Here is a 27,050-nt window from a genome sequence, read left to right as displayed (position 1 = left end):
TAATCTAATAAATCTATTCGGTGCATTCCTAATTTTGTTTATTTTTTAGTTCTAGAATTTTTATTGTTTTTTCAAATCTGTATTGCTTAAATCACTTGTTGCTGAAATTTTCAACTTGTCTTATATGCTTGACCACAGTGATATAGTTATTTTGTAATCTGTGTCTGAGAAGACAGCATTTGGAGTCTGTGTGGGTCTGTATCTGTTATGTTATTCCTTTGTGTGCCTGATTGTCTTTGAATATGTATTAGACATTGTGTTTGAAAAATTATTCATTGAATGAGTTGAGGCCTAAGATGAGAGGATTCCATTTGTTTCTGCTAGGCCAGACTCTAATTTAATTTAAAGACTTTAGATTTTCTGGATCACTCATTTGGCTGAAGACCAAGCTAGAGCAAGATTTACTTCTGGTTCTGCATTACTTCTACACTGCAGCTTTTTGGGGTCTCAACCCTTTGTTATACTTTTGTCTGCTTACCTTGCCTCTTGGCCACTCTTCTGCATCAGCAGATTGTCTCTAGGACAGATGGTACCCAAGTGGTTTTCCAACTCCTCTGGGTTTTAACCCTCTCCTGAATCTTGGCCGGGTAAATGCTCTTAACTTCTTAGGCTGTGCTTTTTAAGAATTGTTTCTTATATTGCATTGAGCTTTTTCAGTTTTCCTTATTGGGAGGGTTGGTTCAAATTATCCAGTCTTCCGCAGCTTCTGTATTTTTTTCGATTAATATTATTTAATCAAAATAGTACATAAACAATTTGAAAATCAAATATAGGTCATGCAACACTTAATGACGGGGTTACGTTCTAAGAAATGTGTCGTTAGGTGATTTTGTCCTTGTGCAAACATCACAGAGTGTGCTTACACAAACCTAGATGGTATAGCCTACTACACACCTAGCTATATGGTACTAATCTTGTGGGACCACCATCGTATATGCGCTGCATATATGCCCTCTGCTGTTGACTGAAACGTCCTTATGCAGCACATGACTGTAGTACTTAAAGGCTTGCAATGGGAAATAGCAATCACTCCCTGCCCTCTGGGTCCTGTACCCCAGAAGTAACTGTTTTCAATACTTTAGCTGTTTTTTTCAGCTTATATTTTATATATTTATATTGCTGCATTTATCTAGAAAGTTATTTTCTTTACATAAATGATAGCAAACACCTTGCTACTTTTTCATTTAATTTATATGTCTTCAAGACTTCGTATCGCTACAAATAGAGCTGCATCATTCTTTTTAATTGAATTTATAATATTCAATTTTATGGATTTAAATATTTAATAGTTTCCCTGTTGATGGACATTTAGATTGATTCGGGTGGTTTTACTATTACAAACAGTGCTGTAATTAATATCTTATTCACATACCATTTTGCTTATGTTCATATATATCTGTAGAATTCTTAGGAGTAAGACAGAAAGATGGATTTTGAATTTTAATAAATATTGCCAACTTTTATGCTATTTCTTGATTTATCAGTTATTATATTTTGACTTTCTATTTTGGGATAACTAGATGTCCTAGATCACCTCACTACTTCCTCCATCCTCTGTTATAGTTTTACCTGAAGTATTATGCAAAATTTAAATTGTTGTATATAAAAATTCTGACTGCTAAGCCCAGAAGTGTTCTGTGATTATCTATCTGTTCTTTCCTATAGAATTTTGATTTTTGTTTGAAGTATTAGTTGCTTCATTTTTTTTAATTTGTTGAATTTTCTATGTATTGTAACTAATTCTTCCCATACTCTTAGAACTGTAAAACCCCTCTGTATGCAAGCAGTATCAGATAATTTATTGAGTCCTTTTTTGGTGGAGGAGCGAGGATGAACTCATTCCTGATTTCTCCACCTTTCTGCTCTTTGGAGCTACTATACAACCATTGTCTTGAGACTTTCCTTTGCCATCATTCTGGGAAATTCCTTTGCTTTGGTATTGGTCTCAGTTTCTGGGGTTCAGGTTTTTGTCTCTATTGGTTTGCTCGCTGGTTTTAGTAGAGCGCTTTTCTGATAACTTTCTGAAAGAGAGAGTGCTTGGGAGAATGCATTTGGAAGTTACTCTCTCTTCTGCTCTTACTCCTTATTGGTTGTTTAGCTGAGCATAGACTTCTAGATTAAAAATAGTTTTCTCGGGGAGGCTGGCCTGGTGGCATAGTGGTTAAGTTTGCGCGCTGCACTCCGGTGGCCCGGGGTTCACAGGTTCGGATCCCAGGAGTGGACCTGCGCACCGCTCATCAAGCCATGCTGTGGTGGCATCCTACATACAAAGTGGAGGAAGATGGGCACAGCTGTTAGCTCAGGGCTAATTTTCCTCAGCAAAAAAAGAGGAAGATTGGCAACGGATGTTAGCTCAGAGCTGATCTTCCTCACCAAAAAGAAAAATAGTTTTCTCAGAATTTTGAAGGATTACTTTATTTTCTTGTTTCCAAGTATTACAGTTGAGATATGTTTGATCTCAGTCTGTTGATCAAAAAATTCACATTTGTCTTGTGTTTAAAAATAAACAAGAAAGTCTGAAGTGGGAAATACAGACAAAAAGTCTTGATGCTGCCTGTCTTACAAATTGTTCCAAGCCAGTTATGGACTAGTAAGGTTACAGAATAACGTAAACAATTATAGAGTGGCTTACTAATCACAGTGTCTGTGTTTATTATATCTTCAGGTGGGTAAACTTAATTTCTTACAATACGTAGTCTAGCAAGTTACTTTCCTAAAAACAACATGGTGAGTAAATGCAGTTTTCAATAACAAATGGTATTCATAGCCTCAAGATTAATTTTTACTCTTGGGTCTGGAATTACACCCTACTTAGAAGCTGCAGCATGTTACTTTTTCATGGATACTGGCAGAAGATGACTCAGGAAGAGACAACGGATTTTATTCCTTTGCACAGTAAAGGAATAGCATAGCACAGTAAACAGCATGAATATCATATTTGTATAGGACCCTCTTGCTGCCTAGGTCCTATGGGAGTAACTTGATACGGTCTAGATGGATGCAGCACACACAGTGGGTTTGCACTGCAGCTTGGGGAATTCAGTGCTTTTTCGTGGTAAGCAAGCTTGCTCTTTGTCCCAGAGGGAGACATTACCTCATCTCTCAAGGTTGCTTGAAGCAAACACAACTCTGAGAAATGGCCCGTGTAAAGAGCACTCTTCTCATAGACCGAGCAAGACATATGGGGACATGAGAGATCCATGGATAAATGTCTCTTCTAACACTGATGTTCCATCAGAATATATTAAAGGAACTTACTGCAAGCATGAGGGTGGGTCACTTTCATGGTGACGATAAGATACAAAGTAAGTGTAATTTGGAAAGGAGGAGAGCTTTACCCTAGCCTAGGTTAAGTTTATATTCATAGTGTTTTCAAGTGAAAGTTTTTCAACTAGTATTTCACAGCTTTTACCTTAGTATAGTAAAATAGAGAGGATTAGTTCAGGCTCTTGTCTTCAACAGTCTCCTGTTACAGTAAGATTCATTAACCACAGCTAATAGTGCTTGTAGTCTCTGATTTCAGATTAATTTCAAGTCATGGCTTTATTAAAGAATATGGGTCTTTATTAAAAAATTTGGAGCTTGTAATTTTCTGAGAACACACTGTGCGACTGTGCGTGTGACTTACTCTTTTCCCTGCGAACACATAAGTTTTTTTCTTTCTCCCGACTTTGTGAAAGTTTACATTATTGTGCATTGATGTGGTTTTTAAAATTTATTTATTTTAAATCCAGTTTATGGCCATTAAGTGGCCACTTCTAATCTGGAAACTTGCCTTTTTAGTTCAAGGAAGTGTTCTTCATTGTACCCTCAAGATTGCCTCACTTTCATTTTCTCTTTCAGGAACTCTTATTTGTCAGATACTGGAAGCAACCTGATTGATTCTTTTTTTTTTGGTGAGGAAGATTAGCTCTGAGCTAACATTAGTGTGTTGCCAATCCTCTTCTTTTTTGCTGGGGAAGATTGTCCCTGACCTAATTTATGCCCATCTTCCTCTATTTTATATGTGGGACTCTGCCACAGCGTGGCTTGATAAGCGGTGCGTAGGTCCACACCCGGGATCCGAACCTGTGAACCTCGGGCCACCAAAGCAGAGCACGCAAACTTAACCACTACACCACCGGGCTGGCCCCTGATTCTTTCTTTTTCTTATCTTTATTCCAACTATCTTTTATCTCTCAGTCTAGCTATTGTACTTTGGGGAAGTTTTCTTGATTTATCTTCTAAGCCTTCTTTTGAATTTCTAATTGTATTTCTTGCATTTTCAATTTTCAAGCGTTCTTTCTTGATCTCTGTTCCCACCCCACCACCTTTTTAAAATATTTTCTTCTTATATCATGGGTATATTATCTTCTCTTATTTTCTGGAAGATGTTAATTATAATTTTTGTTTTGTTTTTTAAGTTTGTCTTCTCTATATATAGTCTATTTTGGGTTTCTGTTTATTTTGGTTTCCTTCCGTATTTGAAGCTTTCCTCATTTATCTGGTCATATTTGACCATTTATATTTAGGAGAGACATAACAAAGCTGATTGGAAGTTGTGGGACTTGGAGAGTTCACAACAGGAACTTCTCAAATGTCTATTTCTGGAAGTTTTTCTTTTGGGTTCGGTTTTTCTTAGAGAGGAATCATCTAATCTCTTTGTGAGGAGGGGCTGCCTGCCAGCTGACCTGGGCAAGGAAAGGGACCTGGGGTTCTTGTTGTTCAGCATGTAAACTTTCATTGAATTGCTACATTTTCAGTACGATGTCTCTTATGGTTCTCTGGTTTAGTTCCCTGAGTCTCAAACTTTTCTGGTAAAGGTGCACTGAATACACCTTTGGCAAATGCTGAATGATTGAATGTTAAAATCCACATGAGCCTGAGGCTGAAGCCAGAGATTACCACCGTGCAGTTTGAAGTTTAGCAATGCAAAAATGAATTTGAACTTTAAGAGTTTGAATTATTACTACAATAGTATTAAAACTTTGAGTAGTGAAATTTTAAGCTTTAACGTTACGGTGCACGAGGAATCCTTCTCTAGCACTGTCAGCTGCTTGACTGCTTCCAGGTCATGAGGATGCCTGTTTGTGATGCTAGATAAATACTCACTTTCAGTGGGAATATAAGTTAGAAAACAGTAATTTTTTGGCAACTTATATTGACTTTCAACCAGTGTTTCTGTTTACAGTTCAGCTTAGTATTACTTATCTTTGGAGATAACAATTGCCTTTAATCCCTTAGCCTTTCTAGGGTTTTATAACATCTTCTGGTTTGCTTCTCATTGGTGTCCTCCTCTGGAAACATTTGCTTTTCATCTTTCAAATATTTGTTGATATCTCTTGTTCGTTGACGGTGCCTTCTCAAAACCTAGAGGTCATTAGTACCTGCAAGAACGTTCCTTGAAATAGCCTTCTTGTAGGACTCCAAGGAGGCTTGAGTTTAAAAATAAGAATTATATGATCTTCTCACAATTTTGTAGTTTTGAGCTAGGGTCTTAAGCTACAAAGAGTAACATGTTATAAAAATATAGTACTTCTCTTCTAGGAGTTTATAATAAAAAGGTGATAGAAGTTATTCTTTTTTTAGCATGAAGAAAAAAGTTCCCCTATCCTTCTGAAAAAAAAGTTATACTTTAGAACTAGTTTGGAAATCACTCATTGCCACAGCCCTAGCAAGGATTTGAAATGTGAGTAAAAATAACTTACAGGAACGGATATATTGACTATAGAGAAATTAATAAAATTTCTTTAAAAAAATCCCAGTTGGAATTTTTAAGAAAATATTTTCTATCAAAGCTGTTCTTTTGCTGAGCTATACTATCTTTGGGCTCAAGAAACCATTTTCAATTATTATAAAATGTCTAGTAGGTACCTTGAGAAACAATTTAGGAATAGTTAAATGTTTGTGTTCAGACTATTGTCTGATATTTTGGACTAGAAATATTTTGTTTAGTTACTTCAAACTATTTACATGATAGAGTGATGTTGGGGCCTCCGTTACATAATGCTTTAAAAGCACCAATTTAACAAATATTTATATAAAGCAGAGAATTTCTGAATCAGGCATTACAGTATGAATACATTAAATGTTTAGAACTGTGTATATTAAGAATGAATGCATTGGTAACCTAAAGCAGTAATCACTTAGAACAGTTTAAGAGCCTCAGTCCTATACATATGTCAAGCATTTAACATCAAATGCCTTGAAATCATTTATGTTCAAGATTCATTTCATTGATCAGTCCCAAAGCAAGCGTTATAATAAGCAGCTAGGACCTGTTCATTTCAGAGGATATCAAGATGTTTTGACATTAGCATGTTAAGCAATGAGGTTGCTCTTTTTAAAGCAACTCAGCTTTAAAGGCATAACAAATTAGCATCATAAAGAACCTTTATGTTATACTTTAGTGTTTATAAAATTCTTTCACATGTATTGTTTGATTTAACCTACAGTAATCTTCTGAGGAAAGTAAAGCTTAAAGAGCTGAACTCCTACCCGTGGTAGACTGTCTAGCCTGTTCTGTAACTGTTTTAATTCCAAGATTCTATCTGCTACCGCTGTCTGATCCACATTTTTGTGGTTTTCTGACTGCCTTCTTTTTTATAAGGTTGCTATTTGGCATCGCTGTTCTTTTTTGTGGCTTAAAAAAAATTATTTTACTTCTAGAACAAAAGAGAGTGATGTGTTTGATATAAAATTCTGCTAAATATATTTTCAAAGCTATCACAAAAGATTGTTTATCATCAAAGGTGTAAACTAGCATGAGATCTAAAATGGAAAACTTTTTTTTCTTTATTTTTCACATAATTTCTTAAAATTGAAAACAAAAGTTGTCTAAATTATTTAAAATTTTGTTTTATAGATACTATATTTCGAAAGGTGCTATTGTGGATCAACTTGGAGGAGACCTAAATTCAACTCCATTGCACTGGGCCACAAGGTTTAAATTTGCTTCTGAATTATTTTTCCTTTGGTTCCTTTATTAGTCTATAACTAAGCAGCTTTTTAAAAATAATATACTAAAATGAATGAGAGAACTTATGCCAATAGTTAATATCAATAATGTTCTAATGTATTGCTGACCAGTGTTACCTTGTTACCTGCATTGGAAGCAAAGTTTATTGTCCAGAGTGTTCTTAGGAAATTAGCCATGCTGATATTAATCCAATTAGTTATAAGATTGGGTTAAACTTTGGATTTGTAAACGTAATACTTTTGCACATATGTATATTTACAATTAAAGAAGTTTCTCCTTTCATTGGACAATTAAGATCATATTGGAATAGGATTAATAGAATATAGTAATTATTTATTACATATTTAAAGAAGCTATAAATTTTCAAAGACTGATATTCCAGTCAAGACTTAAGAACCATAAAATCCTAAATGTGTCTTAACATATACCTATGTTGAAACAACTTTAAAAATATTTGTGTAATCTTTTCCACCATTACCCTATTTTAAAATAGATCTTTCCAGAGGATCCTGTTTGAAATAACATTATATATTTAAGTGTTTATTCTTTTATGTTTTAGACAAGGCCATCTATCTATGGTTGTGCAACTAATGAAATACGGTGCAGATCCTTCATTAATTGATGGAGAAGGATGTAGCTGTATTCATCTGGCTGCTCAGTTTGGACATACCTCAATTGTTGCTTATCTCATAGCAAAAGCACAGGTAAAAAAATCACAGTGGTGTCGATTTGAATCAGATGTTCTTCATAGTTTAAATGCCTGATATCATTGGTGTTACAGGTGTAACAACCTGGTGGTATTTAAATGGTACTTTCTGATGGATGAAGAGAATAAGTAAATATATAGTTAGTTTGCTATTGAGCTATTTAATGTAGTTAACATAAAAATAAGAATGATAATCATGAACCAGGTAATGATCCATGAAGTTGGGTTTTTTATTTCCAAGAGTGGTAGAGATGAATCTCAGAAAAGGAGAAAATTTAGGTATCTATTTTTTTCCCTTAATTACATCTTTTGAATATATCATCTGAATTTATTTAAACTTTTTTGAAGATATTACCAGTTATTTTCTATATTAAGTACCTCTCTAGGGGGATGAATTCTTTAAGATCGGTTTCTCAGTTTCTACTGTATAAAATAATGCTGCTGCTTACATGTTAAAAAACGTCTCATGATTTAAGTGGTTCTTTCTGATTTTTCTTGAGTATGTAGTGACTGTAATCACATTAAATATTATCAGTTTATATGTATCATGTTTTTGTAATAAATGTATTTTGTTAGAAGTAATGTCACAGTTTTTCTTTCATGTGTTTTCTCTGGTTGCACTTAAACATTAGTTTCATAGCTAATGATCTCATCATAACAGTAAGACAAATGATTTTAATTCATTGCTGTTAATAATTGTTAACTTAAAATTCTGTGCTGATTTATAGTTTGAATAGTATTTATTTTGTGAATTTTTTAAGGTATTTGTTGTTGGCAGTGTCAGGCAATGACAGTTGTGTGTTGTGCATTGTAACTTAGGAAAAGAGGCATAGACCGGTTAAGTTAATTGCTGGAAGGGGAGTTTATTATCTATTACTGTGTTAATAGACTACTAAAATCTCATGGCTTTAGAACAACACCAACCATTTATTATATATCTCAATTCTGAACTTGGCTGGGTGGTTCTTATCCTTGTGATCATGTCTGGGGGCTCAACTGAGCTGGAGAATGGCTTGCTCACATACCTGTACCTTGATAGGAATGGCTAAAAGCTTGGGCTCAACTAGGATACTGCGGACAGCTAGGCCCCTCTCTTTTTCTCCGTGCAGCCTCAGAACTTCTTCTCAACAATGTGCCTCTGCATGGTCTCTGTAGCAGGGGAACTAGACTTCTTATTTGGTGGCTCAGAGCTCCCAAAAGAACAAGAGCAGAAGCTGTCTGCCTTTTTTGGGTCTTAGATCTTGAACTGGCACAGCAGCATTTCTGCTCCATTCTGTCAGTTAAAGCAAGTAACAGGGCCAGCCCACGTTCACTGTGGGAAAACAAAGGTGTGAATATGAAGAGGTGAGGTTTATTGGGGGCCATCTTTGGAGACCAACTACCCAGCGGATTTTCCTTTTCTCCCACAGTGTCTTCTAGACTGGGGTTTGAAGCAGTTGATGGTGCTGTAGCACGTGACAGTGTCTTTAATGGCGTTCTGTCTTGCAGATGTAAATTTACAATATGCACATTCACTTTTCTTCTTTCAGTTTTTAACTGGGTAGGAAAAGTAGTGTAAATTTTTGAGTCTTTTTTATTTTTATATTTTTATTTTTGTGAGGAAGATCAGCCCTGAGCTAACATCCATGCCAATCCTCCTCTTTTTGCTGAGGAAGACTGGCCCTGCGCTAACATCTGTGCCCATCTTCCTCCACTTTATACGGGACGCCGCCACAGCATGGCTTGATAAGCGGTGCATCGGTGGGTGCCCGGGATCCAAACCCGGGCCACCAGCAGCGGAGCGCGCACAGTTAACCACTTACACCACAGAGCCGGCCCCCATTTTTGAGTGTTTTTGTTAGCTTATTGATTTTGGAGTTTGGATGTTTCAGTAATCTTTTTAATTCTGGCATAGTATGTAGGCTATAAAATTTTTAAAGGGTAGGGCTTTCTACCTGTCACAGTACCTTTTGTACAATAAATGCATGATGATGATAGTAAATGTCTGACAATTATTTTTCTTTTTCATGAGTAAATTTTTTTGTTTACAAAAGTAACACATGCTTATTGTAAAATATTCAAACATAATAGAAGAATATGACTTAGAAATGAAATCCCACCTCTCCCCTTACCCTCTCCTCGCTACTGAGATCACTTCCTTGAACAGTTTAGTATATATTTTTCCATGTATATGCTAATATATTGTAAAAGAAAACCCCTCTAAGGTGCATTACGTCATCCTTTGAATGGGGTCCAAAGTCCTTCTCTGGCCTACAGAACCACGTGTGGTTGTCTGGATACCTCTCGAGCTCATCCTTTGTGGTCTCCCCCTCACCCCCTCTGCTTTAACCACACCAGTCTTCTTGCTGTTTGTTGAACAACTCTGATATACTGTTGTCTTAAGTAGGGCCTTTGTGCTCCTCTTTTCTTCTGCTTGGTAAATCCTTTCCTCAGATGGTCACACAGTTTTCTCTCTTCCTCTCTCCTACTTCAGTCAGATGTTTGCTCAAATTTTATTAGTTCTGATTAGTTCCCAGTGATAAGCAATAATAAAATTAGTATATTTTTATTTCTTCTTTCTCTTCCCTGTCTTCCACTGACTTTAGTCAATAATATTGTTTTTCTTAGTATTAACTTTGTTCTGATAAATATAACTGCATTTCTATTAGTTGACTTTTCAGCTTTAAATAATATCCTTTGACTCATAGCTATTACAGATTAGGTACTCATCATACTTTCTTTTCAACCTCCTTTTTCCATTTTTTTTCCCCATTTTTTTGTTAATTGTATCAATGTTACATTCTTAGGGCATATAACATTTCCATTCAGTTTGTCATTCTATTCTTCACAATTGTTTCATTTTAGTTATACTGTTAAGTATATTCAGTGCTCACTACCAATTCTTTTGGGTGATTTTCAGGAGAAAAAGGGGAAAAAGCTAAGTTATGGAGCCCTGTTGGTCATGGAGTTCCCATAAGCTTTTGATCTGGGCTTGGTTAATTCTTCCTAATAGAGAATACCCATACATCCAGGCAGACCCTGGAAAAGAATTACCAGGTTTTAAATCCTGACCCAAAGAGAGAAAAGGTTGAATTTAATTTTTCTTTTAGTACTCTAGAGATGTGGCATAATTTTACATTTTTTATTTTGTTGATTGATATTTTTAATACTACCACTTCTTTAAAAGGATATGAAATGACTCACAGCTAAGAAGGAAGAAGAAACTTAAACATAAGAATTTACGTGTTTGTTTTAATTGGACATCAAATTTAGTTGAGCTTTCTTGAAACCAGGACAGTGAAAAAAGTAAAATAAGTTACAGTACTTAACTCTGATTTAAGAAACAAGGAAGTTTGTCATTTCTTCAGAGAACATTTTTTAAAAAAATTTTTTATTGAAAAAAAAATCAGCGTGTATATTGGAAATATTGAGTGAGGTTACATACGTTGCCAACAACGCTTAAACTAAGTCTAGAAATGGATTTGCAATGGCTAAGGCATAACGTTCAGTTACAGTATTCATGATGAAGGACTAAAACTAGTGACGTCCAAGAGTGTGTGTTCTAGTTTGAGTAATGTAGTGGTTCTCAGCTTGTTTTCTGCCTCAGTACACTTGGATAATGTTTGCATTTGACACATATTCCCCTCAGTAATAGTGGCTCACAGAGAACTGCTGCATAGAGATAGGAAGTGTTTTACAGTGTACTGACTATAACTCTGTCCTGTCTCCATTGACTGGTAAATTAGATAACACAACTTGGATTAGAATTGCTGATTCAGCGTAATTCAGGAATAGAAGATGGGGAAGAGAAGAGGACACTTAATATTTGTTGAATGTCTGTTATACCTGGACTAGGTGCTTTGCACACATTATTCCATTTAATCATCACAGAGGTCTTATGAAGCCATTATTTGTCTTCACATTTTAGATGAGGAAGCTGAGGCTCAGAGAATTAAAGTAATTTTGCCAGTCTTACAGCTATTAAGTGGTGGAGCTAGGAATTCAAAATCATGTCTGTCTTATTCTAAAGCCCAAGCCTTTCCTAAGCCTAGAAGAATAGATAGATAAACATGTCTTTTCATTTAACAAATGGTTTTTGGTCACCTGCTGGGCACTGAGAAAACAAAGATGAATTTAGTATAATTTTGATCCTCAAAGAACTCCTGATCTAGTTAATGAGACAGAGGCCTCAGACGTATAGGATAATCAATCTCGATTGGAGTGGGTTAGGAAAGATGATTTTAGGAAAGTGAAACTGATAGAATCCCTAAACTGATACATCACAATGTCTTGAAAAGAGATTTAGATAACTAGGGAAGAGTTTTGGTTGAATAGATGGTAGTTTTAATTCTAATTTGCTAAAAAACTAAGCAAAAGTGGGGGGAGGGGAAGTACCAAGGAAAACAAAAAGTTGGGTAGGAGAGGAAAAGTAATAATGGTTTACTACATGATTTTGCTGGGAATAGTATTCATATATATTTATAATAATGTGACTATCAAGTATTTATAGAACCAGAATAGATCTCTTGAGAGGAAAGAATAGGAAAGATGCATATTTTTGACTGGGCAGGGAGAGGAAAGAGAGAAATTCTCATTTTGCATACTGAGGAGTCTCAGAAGATAATGCCTAAAACTGAAAAGTGGCAATTCAAGCATCTTATTTTAAGATGTGGAGGTAAATACCAAAATAATGAGCTAAAAAAAGGTGAAAGTGGTGGGGAGTGAGAGAATTGCTTTATCACATTGCTTTTTTACCACATACTTTGCAGAATCATTTAACTCTAAAAATGTATATGTATAACAATTAAATAAAAAGCAAACAAACTTTTTTGAGTTTATTAGAAAGACAGGTGTTTTTATTATTTATTTTGAAATGCCTAGGAATAAACAGAGTTTTTTTATTTCCTCCTATCGTGAATTAGTATAAGTAAGTTTTTCAGTTAAATCATTTAACCTATCCTTTGTGGGTGAAAGATCAAAAGAGTAGCTAGGTCAAGATCTTGAAATGCAGAACAGTGAAAGGCTGATTAAAGCGTCTTAAAAGGGAAGACTATAAATATATGTTAATTACATATATTTAATATGTCAATTAAATATTTATATACACGTTAATTAAAATATTTAGTGACAATAAATAGTTTTATTTTAAAGTTAAGAAGGAAAAGGTTTCCTAAATCACCTTTGCTTGAGTAATGTTATATTGGCTTCGCCTGTGGTGTGTAAATTAGATTTTTCCAAGTAAATTTGGTAGGAACTTTGAAATTTTTACTGTCTGACTTTTTTCTTTTTACTCTATCAGGATGTAGATATGATGGATCAGAATGGAATGACACCTTTAATGTGGGCAGCTTATAGAACACATAGGTATGTAACCATTATAAAATACTTATTCAGATCATTTTCAACATAATAAAATGTAAAATAAGTAATGAGAAAAAGCAATTAATGTTCTACTTCTAATATTTAAAATTTTTATTATGACTACATGGTATATAACATAAATTACCTTTTTGGGTATTTGTTTCTGTGTTTGCCTTTACCTTGGTAATTATAGTATCCTTAATTTGTTCCTTTTTTAACAATTTCCAAGAATGGGAGATGTTATCTTTCTTTTAAAAAGTAATTTTTTCATGAAATTTGCACATGGGCAAGTTTAACATATTAATAAGTTGCCTTAAATCATTTTTGAAGCAATCCGAATTTAAATTTAAAAAATTGTTTTATTATATAGATATTTATTAAATGATATTAATCCCTAGATCAAAAACAGAAAATGTCAGGACCAAGTATGCACTCCCTTGGAACTATATTACTTTATATGGTGTTGAACATTCTTAATGTTTCCTATTAGAATTTTGTCTCATTACCAATTATAAAGTTGTTGAGTATAGGTTAGAATAGAAGTGTTCCAAGATGGAATTCGTATGCAGCCACAATCAGTTTAGTATCTGTAATGATTTCTATAATTGAAATTAGGGTTGTTGTTGTTGTTTGTTTTTTTTTTTTCCTTTTCAGTGTGGATCCAACTAGATTGCTTTTAACATTCAATGTTTCAGTTAACCTTGGTGACAAGTACCACAAAAACACTGCTCTGCATTGGGCAGTACTAGCAGGGAATACCACAGTCATTAGTCTTCTTCTGGAAGCTGGAGCTAATGTTGATGCCCAGAATATCAAGGTAAAAATATCCTATACTGATTATGCTATGTGAAATGTGGTTACTAAGATGTGAATTCCTCAATAAAACGTTTTTTTTTCCCATAGACTTTCGAAGATGGAAGAAATGTCTTGTTTAAGCTCAACCCTTTGCTTCCATGCAAGAATTTATTTTGAAAGACTGGTTTATTTACTTCATCTTTTAGTATTCAAGTAATTTTCAGATTTTAGTTGCCGTTTCGTTAGTGAATTCTTAGTGACTTTTGGAAATTAAATGATATAATCTGTATTTTTATAGCTGAAGGGAATAGTTTTCTGGTTTCTTTAAGAAGACCATTATGGAGAGTCACAAGTTTGTAGTTAAACCACATTATGCATAGTAACTTTTAATGATTCTTTGACTTGGTCATTTATTGTCTTACTTTTTTAAAGATCAAGACCTTTAAATTTGGTGAACACTTTTATTGTGTTTATAGGAGAACTCCTCTCCTCCAAATGCTGAACTAATCCAGGAAAAGTATACACTAAAAACAAAGCACAGTTAATATTTATAGTTTGAGCATGTAGAAATTTGTAGACATTTTATGACTACCTGCAAGAAGATTCTGTTGGTAGTCTTAAATTTTGCTTAACTATTCTCATTTTTTGAGCTTCAAGATCTACCACATCTTTCAGCAGCAGTCTCTTTCTGTGAAATGACTTCACACATCCTCTTTTAATAATGTGCATTCATAAATAACTTGTGCCCATTGACAAATGTTCTTTAATTTTGACAATAAATTTTGACATTGTATTTTCTGAATCGTGTTTCTTAGATACCTAAGGGATATGTACTAATTAAATATGAAAAGGGTTCGAGCCACATAATAATCTGAAATGACAATCAAAAAGTAGGTTATCTCCTGCTGGATCAGGGCATCTATTTATGTTCCAATGAATAGTTTTTGTCTGATTAAGAAGAGAAGTTTATACTACTAAAATAAAATAACTTAGACTAGTTATATGGAGCCTAATTTAGTTAAGATTTTAACCAATTTTTAGAAGTAAGTCTAATCAAAAATATTTAGTTCAGGGGCCGGCCCCGTGGCGCAAGTGGTTAGGTGCGTGCGCTCCGCTGTGGTGGCCTGGGGTTCGCCAGTTCAGATCCCGGGCGCGCACCGACACACTGCTTGTCAGGCCATGCTGTGGTGGTGTCCCATATAAAGTGGAGGAACATGGGCATGGATATTAGCCCAGGGCATCTTCCTCAGCAAAAAGAGGATTGGCAGATGTTAGCTCAGGGCTGATCTTCCTCACACACACAGAAAAATTTGGTTCAAAGTAAATACCAAATATCTTATTGGAAAGTATAAGAAATTGAGAAAACCATTTGTTTTCTGTCTTTTTTTTTTTAAATTTCAAGTCTTCTTGTCCTTACCCGGAGTAATCAGAATGGTCTAGTATCTGCCAGTAAGCATACGGAAGGAGTAAAGTCAACATACCATAGTACCTGACGTGTAATGGGCACTCTAAATATTTGTTGACCGACTGAATGACGATTTGTGTAATCCTGGGCTTTACGTCTAAGCTAGTTTTCATGACTCTGCTGGTATAACTCTCTGCCACTTCTGAAATTATAGAGAGAAATTTTTGCTTTTCCAAATGTTTTTAAATAGGAAGCTCTGAAAAGTTCATAACATTCTGATTAGTAGATTAGACTGACCTTAAGGCCTAAAGGATAAGAAAGGATGAGTTTGACTGAACCTGACCAATATCCCCATAAGAAAAAATTAATGAGATTACCTTATATTTTATTATCTGAATTGCTTTAGAGTGTTATTTTTCTTCTCTTCGATACCAGACAGCCATTCCTAAAGTGTTCCTGCCCCAGGAATACATTTCAAGATAATTTAGTGTTATATTATTGAAAAGATAGAACCAGTTTCACTATGGCAAATAGTGAGTCTCCACAGACTCTGCCAAGAGCCTTATCAGTGTATTGAAATTACAGTAATACCAAAGAACTGAGACAGGGTGACTACATAGTTCTGGAATTTGAAACTAGTAGTGTATATTTTTAGAGCATTTAAAAATATCGTTTCTATCTATATAAAATTTTAGGTAACTTCTCTTGGATCATGATCTTTAAGTATTTAAGGTGTGATTTGTAAATTTAACGTCTTTCTCAAATAAAAGTAGCTTCTGGAGTGACATTATTATTTTTTAATTAATTTTTTTAATTGAGGTGTGATTGGCAAACGTTACACTAGTTTCAGGTGTACAACATAATAATCAACACCTATACACATCACAAAATGACCACCACACCAAGTCCAGTCAACGTTCGTCACTGTACACAGTCACAAAATTTTCTTTCTTCTTGTGATGAAAACCCTCAAGGTTTACTCTCTTAGCAACTTTCAAATATGCAGTACAGTATTATTAAATATAGTCGCCATGCTGTACATTAAGTCCCCAGGACTTATTTATTTTATAACTGGAAGTTTGTACCTTTTGACTCTTTCACCCATTTCTCTCAACCCCCACCCCCCACCTCTGGCAACTACCAGTCTGTTCTCTGTATCTATGAGCTGGGTTTGTTTTTCTGTTGTTTTGTTTTTTTTTTTTTTAAGATTCCACATATAAGTGAGGTCACACGGTATTTATCTTTCTCTGTCTGACTTATTTGGAGTGGCATTATTTTTAAAATAAAGTCTAAGGAGTTGCGTCAGTTCCTCGGGGAACAATTATACTTTCAGAGTAAAAATAATCTTTTTATCCACACTGGTGAAAAAGTAGATTTTTGTTTAAAAATGCTCTTTTTATGTAATTTAAAGGATGAAATAGTATCAGATGCTTTTTCCACTAGAATCTGGCATTCCTAATATGCTGAAGTCTAGTCACCACCTTCTGATGGAAACCTTTTATTCATTCATTCAACAAATATTTGTTCAGTGCTGGGGAGTCATGGTGTTTAAGACAGATGAAGTCCTTATTCTTTCAGGATTTACATTGTATTGAGGAAATAAACAATAAATAAAGTAAACACACTCACAGACAAATGTGGTAGACTGACAAGGGCTGAGAGGGCCACATCAGGTGAGAGTGATTTGTGCATGCCTCTGAGGAGACGACATTTGCTTTGAGATTTGTCTGATGAGAAGGGATCAGTTATGCAAAGATATGTGGGAAAAAACTTTCCATGTAGAGGAACCTGGAGGTGCAAGGCCCAAGGCCGGGAATAAGCTTGCCGTGTTAGAGGTTCACAAATGACAGCCTGGACTGAGTGCAGTGAGCAAGGGGGTGAAGTCACTGAGAAAGGCAGGTGCCGGATCATGCAAGGCCACAATAAGGAGCTTTAATTGTATTTTCAGTCATGAGAAACAGAAGGCTTCATGTAAGCTGGTTATATAATCTCTGTGTTTTAAATATTTTTAAAAGATCACTTTGGTTGCTGTATGGAGAATGCATTGAAGAATTAAGAAAATGGAAGGGACGGATGAAGATCAGTTAGACTATTGCAATAAATCAGACAAGTGATGGTGTTAGTCTACTTGTGATTGTGGGAGTAGAGATGGAGAGGAATGCATGGATTTGGAGATAACAGTTGAGAGTAGAAATGCAAAGGTAGATTAGATATGAGGGTGAAAGAAAACATTGATGACCTAGGTTTGAGTTTGAATAATTGAATGTCTTGTGATATATATTGAGGTTGTGAAGACTGAGGGAAGAAGATTTTTGGGGGGTGAAGGTGATAGGAATTGGTTGTGATCTAGTCATATATAATTTGAGGCATTTATAAATTTAGCTATGTGGAATGTCAAGCCAATTAAGTAAACTTAAATTGCTACAAGTTTTGAAAGGGAAAAATCCATTAATGAAAAAAAAAAAAAGCACTTGGGGGCCAGCCCTGGTGGCGTAGTGATTAAGTTTGCGTGCTCTGCTTTGACAGCTTGGGGTTCATGGTTTTGGATTCCAGGCATGGACCTATGCACTGCTCATCAAGCCATGCTGTAGTGGTGTACCACATACAAAATAGAGGAAGATTGGCACAGATGTTAGTTAGGGCTAATTTTCCTCACCAAAAAAAAAAAAAAGTTACATTCTCCAAAGAATAGGAAAAATTATACTTTGTGTTATAATAGTTAGATAATTATTAGTTGATCCTATCTCTTCTAAAATAGCTATTTCCTAGATAAGATTAGGCTTAAGTTTCATAGAAATCTATATTAAGTAGATATTTATTCTTGTAAATTATATTTACTTTTTATTAAGTAGATATTTACGCTTGTAAATTAGTTATTCGAGTAAGGAATTCCGTTATTTCATATATAAACAAATGATTCTTTTATCAAAATTAAGATAGAACTTATTTTGGAGACAGTTAATAATATTAAATGGTAGGTAACTTGAAGATGGCTATTTTGATCCTTAGGGATCAGGAATGGCCATATACCCTAGATTAAAGGTTCTTAATCTGGGACTCACCAGTGAAATTTGGTTAGAGGGTGGGTCCATGGACCCCTGAAATTGTTATTGAAAAGTTACATGTAGGGCCCGCCTGGTGGCGCAAGTGGTTAAGTGTGCGCGCTCCACTGCGGGCCCCCCGGGATTCGCCAGTTCAGATCCTGGGTGCACACCGACGCACTGCTTGGCAAGCCATGCTGTGGCGGTGTCCCATATAAAGTGGAGGAAGATGGGCACGGATGTTAGCCCAGGGCCAATCTTCCTCTGCAAAAAAAGAGGAGGATTGGCAGATGTTAGCACAGGGCTGATCTCCTCACAAAAAAAAAAAAAAAAGTTACATGTATCAGCACTTTTCTGGGGAGAGGGTGAATGGTTTCATCAAATATGACTCAAAAGAATTTAAGAACCATGGCCCTAAATAATAGTTACATAGAATAAATAACAATTTATTATTATTGTTAAGTAATAACAATTGGGAGGAAAAAGTGATTTGGGATACTAAGAATTAAAAAAAACACATATACAGTAATCCTTTTTTATGATAGCATCTCATTTGTGAATTTTTAAAAAACTAATATTTTATCCCTTGCACATGTTTTTGGTTATACAGATAAATTTAGATGAAGTGAGTTTGGGGGGAACAATTAGTCTCTGAGTGCTGCCCAAGCATTTATAATTTTTTCTTTCTAAAATTATCAAATGACATGATTTTGATCTTGTGCAGAACATAAAATTACTGAGCTTTGTTAATTAATGTATTGAAAGACTGTTATATGTTTTCTTGAAATGAAGTAAGAAACTGTTTTCAGAAAATAGTTTTCATTACTTCTTAAGTACCTGACCTAGATGGTCTCCCAGGAAGAATTTTCCTTAGTTTTAATAATGAAATGCGACCTCACTTAGGCAAAAAGTCATCTTCCACCCTCCACCATCCATAATGTTTATCTCGCCAAAACCCTTGAAGAATTTCTTTTATTACCAGTTGCATAGTCTATAAATACTCCATGATTCTTGTTGTTATTGCTGCTATTATCATTTACTATTTTGGCTGACACATGGAGTGATAAATATGGACTGGATTCAGAACCCTGGGTTTAGTATAACTTCTTAAATTAATTGCCTGTTTATTTTACCAGCTGAATAAAAGAGCTATACAAAAGTAGTCAGATGACTAGAAGAGTAGTTGAAAGATTTCTTAAAGCTCCCTCCATCTTTTTGTCTAGGCAATCCTTAGGTGTCACATGGCCCTCTAGTGGAAGGGATGCTCAGCTGGACCGAGGCAACTGCAGATATTCTCTGGGAGTTGTTACCCAAGGGATTGCTTTTATTCAGGTAATCTTTATAGTTTGGATTAATTAGCTGGTTCTGACAACTTAGGTGATAGAATTTTTGAATAGGTAAGGAGATCTTTTAAAGTAAATATCCCTTTTTGTGGAAGACTTACCTAGATTAGCCCATTCCTTGTTAAATACTATTGATCTTTTTATTAAAGGATTGGTTGGGCTTTTTGTTGTTGTTGTTGTGTTGTTATAGTTGTTACTGTTGCTGGTAGTGATGTGTTTATTTTGTTGTTTGCTTCTTTCTCTTTTTCAGTGTTTTTTTTTTAAAAACTGTACTCCATACTTGCTAAATAATCATCCCTCATAAATAATGCACCCCAAGGCTCCTTATTCCTTTATTTTCATTCGGTTTTTTAAAATAAAATTTCAATATCTTTTTCTTTTTTTAAAGTAGTTTTTTGAATATTCATCTATACATTCTTGAAATTTTGGCAAAGAAAATTTTTAATTTCACCTTTCTATTTAAAGAAGTAGATAAATAGTGGAGAATATTAAATAGACTAGAAATGTAGGTGTCTGACTAATTTGCAAAAGGAGAAATAAGATTTTAAATTAATAAAGGCAAAAAGAAACGTAGATCTAGAATTGGGGACACTTATTTCTTGTTTCTTACTTCTTTTAAAACATTTTAGTTCTGTTCACTTACACTCCGTGGCATTCTTTTTCTTGTGATTAAAGGGAGCTGCAAGTCCATAACTTGAGTTTCACCAGTTTTTGTTACTGCTCTTATTCTCTTTGGAAATTTCTGGATGGGTGAGTGAAGTTAAGATGATCAAGAATGCTAGTCTTGTAGAAGTAGTAGAAGTAGAATTTGACTTTTTTTTCCTTCTCTATTCTCTTCTTCAGACTTGTCATCATTGAAATTAGACTGAGAGATTTCTGGCAATTTGATACTATAGCAGGATGTTTTGTAGCAATAGCTATTACTAAAAAACCCTTGAAGAATGTGAAATAACTGATAAACTTAGGGGTAGCCTCTGATCCAGCAGGTGCTAAAATACCTACTTTTTGATTTACTCTCTAGTATAAGTCAAAATGCAAGCAAAAATAGAATCTAGTGAATAAGATGAGTAATACATTTTCTGATTATACCTTGAATGGGAAAGCATAATAAGTAATATGTAATGATTTAGATTCTTTTAGTAATTGACTTTGCCCAATGTAAAAACAATGTTAATGAATGAATAGTGCAGTCAATTTGTTTTTATGGAAGTGCTCTAAAAGTAACTAAAGTATTATGCTTTTTCTTTATTTTTAATGTGAATTTCTTCTACTTATATTATAGGGTGAATCAGCACTTGATTTGGCAAAGCAGAGAAAAAATGTGTGGATGATCAACCATTTGCAAGAGGCAAGGCAAGCAAAAGGATATGACAATCCATCTTTCCTTAGAAAGCTGAAAGCTGATAAGGTAATTTTATGACTGAAGATTTTCAATATATAGTCTTTTTAAGTAAGATTCGTAGGCATACTTTCTTAGCATGAGTATTTACAGCCTTTAATTTTGGCATTGGCCGGTATAATTTTTAAAATATCATTTCATTCAGTATAAAATGAAGTAAGATAGCAAAGTTTCTCAGGGCTCTGCTTGCTTAATTGATGGCCTATTTGTATTATCTGATAATTAAGAAAGATGGGTAAATCTCCATAGGCTACTGACATAAATGTTAGTTCATTGATTCAGCTGGCCTTCGTTAAGTAATGGAGATATCATAAAAGTCTTTCCTGTTTAAGTGCATTTTTTAGTATGGTAATAAATGGTGAAAAATCTTAGTCCTAATACATAGCTGTTTTAACTACTCACAACTCGAGCTCTAATTAATTTAAGCTTTCCATTCTTATGTGATGTGTTGTAACTTTTTTTAGAGAGAGAAACGTATATTCTTTCTCTCTAGAAAGCCCGTTTTAGATCTTCCATATACCTTCAATTTTAAACTGTCTGACTGTTGGCTCAATTGCCTAATTGTAATAATATGGTATCACAACTAAGAACATTTCCTCAAAAGAGGAGTCTGTATTTCTTAAAAATGGAAAAATTAGCTGACTGACAATTTCTTTATATACCTAAATAATTGACAAGATATTTGCTAACTTGTCAATAATTACAACTTGAATGGCATTAAGACTTGAGTACCATCTTATGTATGTCTTATTCAGGGTGATAGTGGTAATACTGTTTGTTTAAAGTTAACATTGATCTATCTGTTAGACAAAATGACAAATTTTGGATAAAGAGAAATACACTTGAAAGCATACCTCATTTATTTGTGGGAAGTCATACTTCCTTAATGAGCTGAAAAGTCCATTGGTCCATTACTTAGACATCAAAAGAATTAGATTTATAGTTTATAAACTTGCCTATTTTCCATCTCTCAGTTGAGAATGATGGGCAATTTTTGCATGTCATGTTAACTCTCTTGTTTCACTATTAGATATAATATAGAAAATGATTCATTATTTATTTACTTTGATATTGCTCTGTTCTCTAGGAGTTTTTTGCTTCAATTTTTCTCAACAGAGTAAAAAATGGCTAATGTCTCATAATAACTAGCCTAGTAATAAAAGTGTCTTGTATTACTTTAGAAAGTTCCATAATGTTTATGCTTTCATTTTGTTTAGTGTAAATATTCTAAAAGTTTTTAAAAAATATATAGTCAGATGAAAATGACTTTGTAAATTTTAGTTGTTTTTTAATGTATAAAGTTACTTATTATAGCAATAATGAACTGTATATGTGTTTAGATATGATTTCTTTTGAAAAAGAGAGCTTCATTAAAAAGTTTAACAATTTTATTAACATTTATATATTATTGTGATCAGTTTGGGAGTCGAGTATTCCTGCATTTTATTTTTTGAAATTTTTTTTTTTTGCATTAGTAGCTTTAAATATATTACATTTTTTTAAAAGTTTACTAGATAAAAATATATGATGGTTGAGGGCTTTGTAACATTAAGTATTTATAATTATGAAGACCGTTCTTCTCTTTTCATTTCACATTAGAAAAATTTAAGTCGTGTACATGACTTGATTTGCTAGTATGAAGTATGTTCTATATTTAAAACTAAGCAAGAAAACAGTGACACCTAGGACTCAATAGTATTTTACTAAAAACAAGTCATCCCAAAATGAAAACAAATATATTTTTGGACAGTGCTAATAGCCAATTAGATATGGAGGGAATCTTGATTTAGAAAACTGTTTTTAAAACTCTTAGATTTTTGAGCTTAGAAGATTTTAGACAGGCAGATTTATGGTTAAATAAGTGTTACTTGGTTAATAATAAGTTAGAGAGAAATCTCTAAATTAGTGTTTCTCAACATTTAAAAACCCATGATCCCTTTGGTAACAGTGGAAATCTCACATATCTTCCTCTTTAATGTTGTTTATTGATTATGGGAAAATGAATCTGGGAAGATGGAGTAGATATACTTTTCCCTATTCCTCCCTGCTAAGTAAAACCGAAAAACCTGGACATTATGTACAAAGCTAATGTAAGAAGACTCTGAAAGATGGAGAGAAGAAAGCAAAGCAGCTAGGGAACTCAGGCCCCAAAGAATGACATGGTGGTGATTTCCCTGCCTTCTCTTTTTTTGCCTCATGTGTCCCAGAAGAGGAACTGACAGATCCAACAAGCCAGAATCATGAATGGGTGCAGACAGAAGAGGCCCAACAAAAGCCTGGTCTCTAGCCCAAGGACCACAAAAGAGGCAGCTTAGCAAGACAGAAACTTTTAATAAATAACTTTCTACTACAGCTAAACACTACGGAAAAAACTGTGGCTCCACCCTGACTCATACCAGCAAAGGTGTAACTTTACCCTTACCAGTCTGTAATGAGGTTCCCCAACTTCTCTCCTGGGGTGATGTCAGAGAAGGCCAGGTAGAGAGTTCAGACTTTCACCCCACTGACTGTTGAGGTCCCATCGCCTGCTGTATCAGTGGAAACCACAGAGGAAACAGTAATGAGGCGCTCCTGACCCTCCCAGCCAGGGAGGTATCAATAGAGTTATAGTGGAGAGCTGGAAGTCCCACCTTTGCCTAACAGTAATGGGAAGCCCTCCTCAGCTGTCAGTGGAGGCCAAGTTGGGATCTGGGACTTCCACCCCACCTGGCAGTAATGAGAAGATGCCTCACTCCTCTCCCCCTGCCAAGCTACGTCACAGGAATCCTTCTAAAAGGAAAAGTTTAAGTAAAATCCAGTGTCTCCTAATACCCAAAATGTCCAGGTTTCAAACGAAAATCACTCATCATACCAAGAACCAAGAACATCTGAAACTGAACGAAGAGAATCAATAGATGCCAACAACATGATGACAGAGATGTTAGAATCATCTGACAGAAGATTTTAAAGTAGCCATCATAAAAAGCTTCAGTGAGTAATTATGAACATGCTTGAAACAAATAAAAAATAGAGTCTCAGTATAGAAGTAGAAATATAGAAATGGAATACAAAGAAGAACCAAATGGAAATTTTAAAACTGAAAATTACAGTAACCAAAAGAAAAAAAACTCAATGGATGGGCTCAACAGCAGAAATAGAGGGGACAGAGGAAAAAATCAATGACCTTGAAGATAGAACAATAAAAATTACCCATTTTGAATAACAAAAGGAAATAAACTGAAAAAAATAAAATGAACAGAACTTCAGGAACCTGTGGTTATAACAGAATATCTAACATTAATGTGATTGGAGTCCCAGAAGAAGAAGAGAAAGAGGGTGGGGCTGAAAAAGTTATCAAAGATATAATGGCCAAAAACTCCCCAAATTTGGCAAAAGGCAAACCTAGTGATTAAGAAGTGGAATGAACCCTAAACAGAAAAAACTCAAAGAAATCCTCACCAAACACATCACGGTCAAACTTCTGGAAACTAAAGACCAAAAAATAAAAAGCCTGAAATCCTCTTACAGATGGGGATAAAACAATTCAAACGATAGTGGATTTCTCATCAGAAACCATAGAGGCCAGAAGGAACTGGCATGTTTTCCAAGTGCCGAATGGAAAGAACTGTGAACCTAGAATCCTATATCCAATGAAAATATCTTTCAGGAATAAAGGAAAAATCAACACATTCTTAGATAAAGGAAAGCTAAGAGAATTTGTCGCCAGCAGACTTACCCTAAAAGAATGGCTAAGAGAAGTTCTCTAAACAGAAAGGAAATGATAAAAGAAAGAATCTTGAAACATAACATCAGGGTAAGCAAAATTATGGGTAAATATGGTAGACTTTCCTTCTCATCTTATGTCTTCCAAATTACACTTGACAGTTGAAGCAAGAGTTCTAATACTGTCTGATGTGGCTCTAAATGTACGTAGAGAACGTATTTGAGACACTTTACAGTATAAACAGGGGAGGGCAGAGGGACATAAAGGGAGGTATGGTTTCCACACTTCACTAGAACTGGTAAAATCGATGACACCAGTACACTGTGATATGTTTATATAATGTAATACTTAGGGTAACCACTAAAAAAGATACAGAAATATACTCAAAAACACTATAGGTATAAACCAAGATAGAATTCTAAAAAACTTTCCAGTAACCCACCATAAGGCAGGAAAAAGAAAACAGAAAATCACATAGAAAACAAAATACAAAATTATAGACTTAAACTCTAACATATCAATAATTACATTAAATGTAAATAGTCTAAATATACCAATTAAAAGATAGATATTGGCAGTGTGGATTATAAAATTTGACCCAACTATATGCTGTGTGTAAGAAACTCACTTCACATATAAGAATATCAGCAAGTTGCTTATACAGGCAAGTAGTAGAATGGAAACAATATATGTTACCAAAACCAGACAAAGACAGCACAAAAAAGAAAATTATAGACTAGTCTCCTTCATGGATATAGACTCAAAAATCCTTAACAAATAGAAGGCAGCAATATATAAAAGGAATTATGCATCACGGCCAAATTGGGTTTATTGCAGGGATGCAAGGCTCATTTAATATTAAAAAATTATTCAATGTAATCTACCATATTAACAAAGAAGAAAAATCTCATGATTATATCAATCAATGCAGAAAAAGCATTTGATAAAGATCAATATCCGTTTATGATAATACTCGCATAAAAATAGGAACAGAAGAGAATTTCCTGAACTTTATAAAGAGCATGTATAAAACCTTCAACTAACATCATACTCAATAGTGAAAGACTGAACGGTTTCCCCCTAAGATCAAGAACAAGGCAAGCATATCCCTCTTACTCCTCTTATTAGCGTAGTGCTGGAAGTTCTAGCTAGTGAATAAAGCAAGAAAAGGAAATTAAAAGGCAAATAAATCAGAAAGGAAAAAATAATAAAATTGTTCCTGTTTGTGGTTGACATTATTGTCTATATAAAAAAATCCCAAGGACTCTATAAAATAAACTCCTAGAACTAATAAATGAGTTCAGGAAGGTCACAGGATATAAGATAAATATGTAAAAATCTATTTTATTTCTGTATACTTGCAATAAACATGTGGACACTGAAATTAAAAACACGGTACTACTTAGTGTCTTAGTATCGCTCAAAAAAAAAATTTATAGTTAGGTGTAAATCTAACCAAACAGGTAAAAAACTTGTATACTAAAAATTTTTAAATGCCAATGAAATAAATCAGAGATGATACAAATACATGGAGAAGCGTACTGTGTTCATGAATTGAAAGACTCAACATAGTATGTCACTTGTCCCCAAATTGATATATAGATTTAATATAATTAAACAAAAATTCCAGCAAGATTTTTTATCTATAGTACCAGTATTATTCTAAAATTTATATAAAGACAAAAGACCTAGAATAGCTAAAACAATTCTGAAAAAGAGGAATCACTCTACGCAATTTGAAGACCTGCTATAGAGCTACAGGAATCAAGATTGTGTGGTCTTGCTGAAGGAATAAACTGACAGATCAATGGAGGAGAATAGAGAGCCCAGAAATAGAACCACAGAGATATGCCCACTGACTTTTGACAGAAGTGTAAAAGCAATTCAGTGGAGGAAAGATATCCAAATGCCCCAGCATCATTTGTTGAAAAGGCTACGCATAGGCAAAAAACAAAACAACTCAAACCTCACACCGTATGAAAAAATTACCTCAGAATGGTTCACAGACTTCAATGTGGAGTGTAAAACTATAAAACGTTTAGAAAAAAGAGAGAAAATCATCAAAATCTAGCGCTAGGCAAAGAGTTACCCTTGATACGAAAAGCATGATCCGTAAAGGTAAAAACTGATCAGTTGGACTTAATCAAAATTAAAAATTTTATTCCACAAAAGACGATGTTACTAGGACAAAAAGACAACTACAGACTGGGAGAAAGTATTTGCAAGCCACATATCCAACAAATGACTAGTTTCCAGAATATATAAAGACCTTTCAAAACTCAACAGTGAGAAATCAAACAATCCAATTAGAAAATGGGCTAAAGACAAGAAGAGATAGTTCACCAAAAAAGATATAAAAA

At 34.4% G+C, this 27,050-nt stretch overlaps 1 protein-coding gene across 1 annotated transcript in view; it reads left to right on the top strand.

Moving 5' to 3' along the window:
* ZDHHC17 (zinc finger DHHC-type palmitoyltransferase 17) overlaps positions 1-27,050 on the top strand; it is a 96,066-nt gene that overhangs the window by 34,355 nt on the left and 34,661 nt on the right. The window contains exons 4-8 of the mRNA XM_058568743.1: positions 6,845-6,922; positions 7,518-7,662; positions 12,943-13,007; positions 13,659-13,821; positions 20,871-20,996. Of these exons, the coding sequence (XP_058424726.1) occupies positions 6,845-6,922; positions 7,518-7,662; positions 12,943-13,007; positions 13,659-13,821; positions 20,871-20,996 (577 nt within the window). The remainder of the gene's footprint in view (positions 1-6,844; positions 6,923-7,517; positions 7,663-12,942; positions 13,008-13,658; positions 13,822-20,870; positions 20,997-27,050) is intronic.

This window comes from Diceros bicornis, chromosome 25 (assembly GCF_020826845.1).
Source record: "Diceros bicornis minor isolate mBicDic1 chromosome 25, mDicBic1.mat.cur, whole genome shotgun sequence".
Taxonomy (NCBI): domain Eukaryota; kingdom Metazoa; phylum Chordata; class Mammalia; order Perissodactyla; family Rhinocerotidae; genus Diceros; species Diceros bicornis.
Note: the sequence above shows the minus strand (reverse complement) of the source record. Positions and strands in the feature narration are given on the sequence as shown.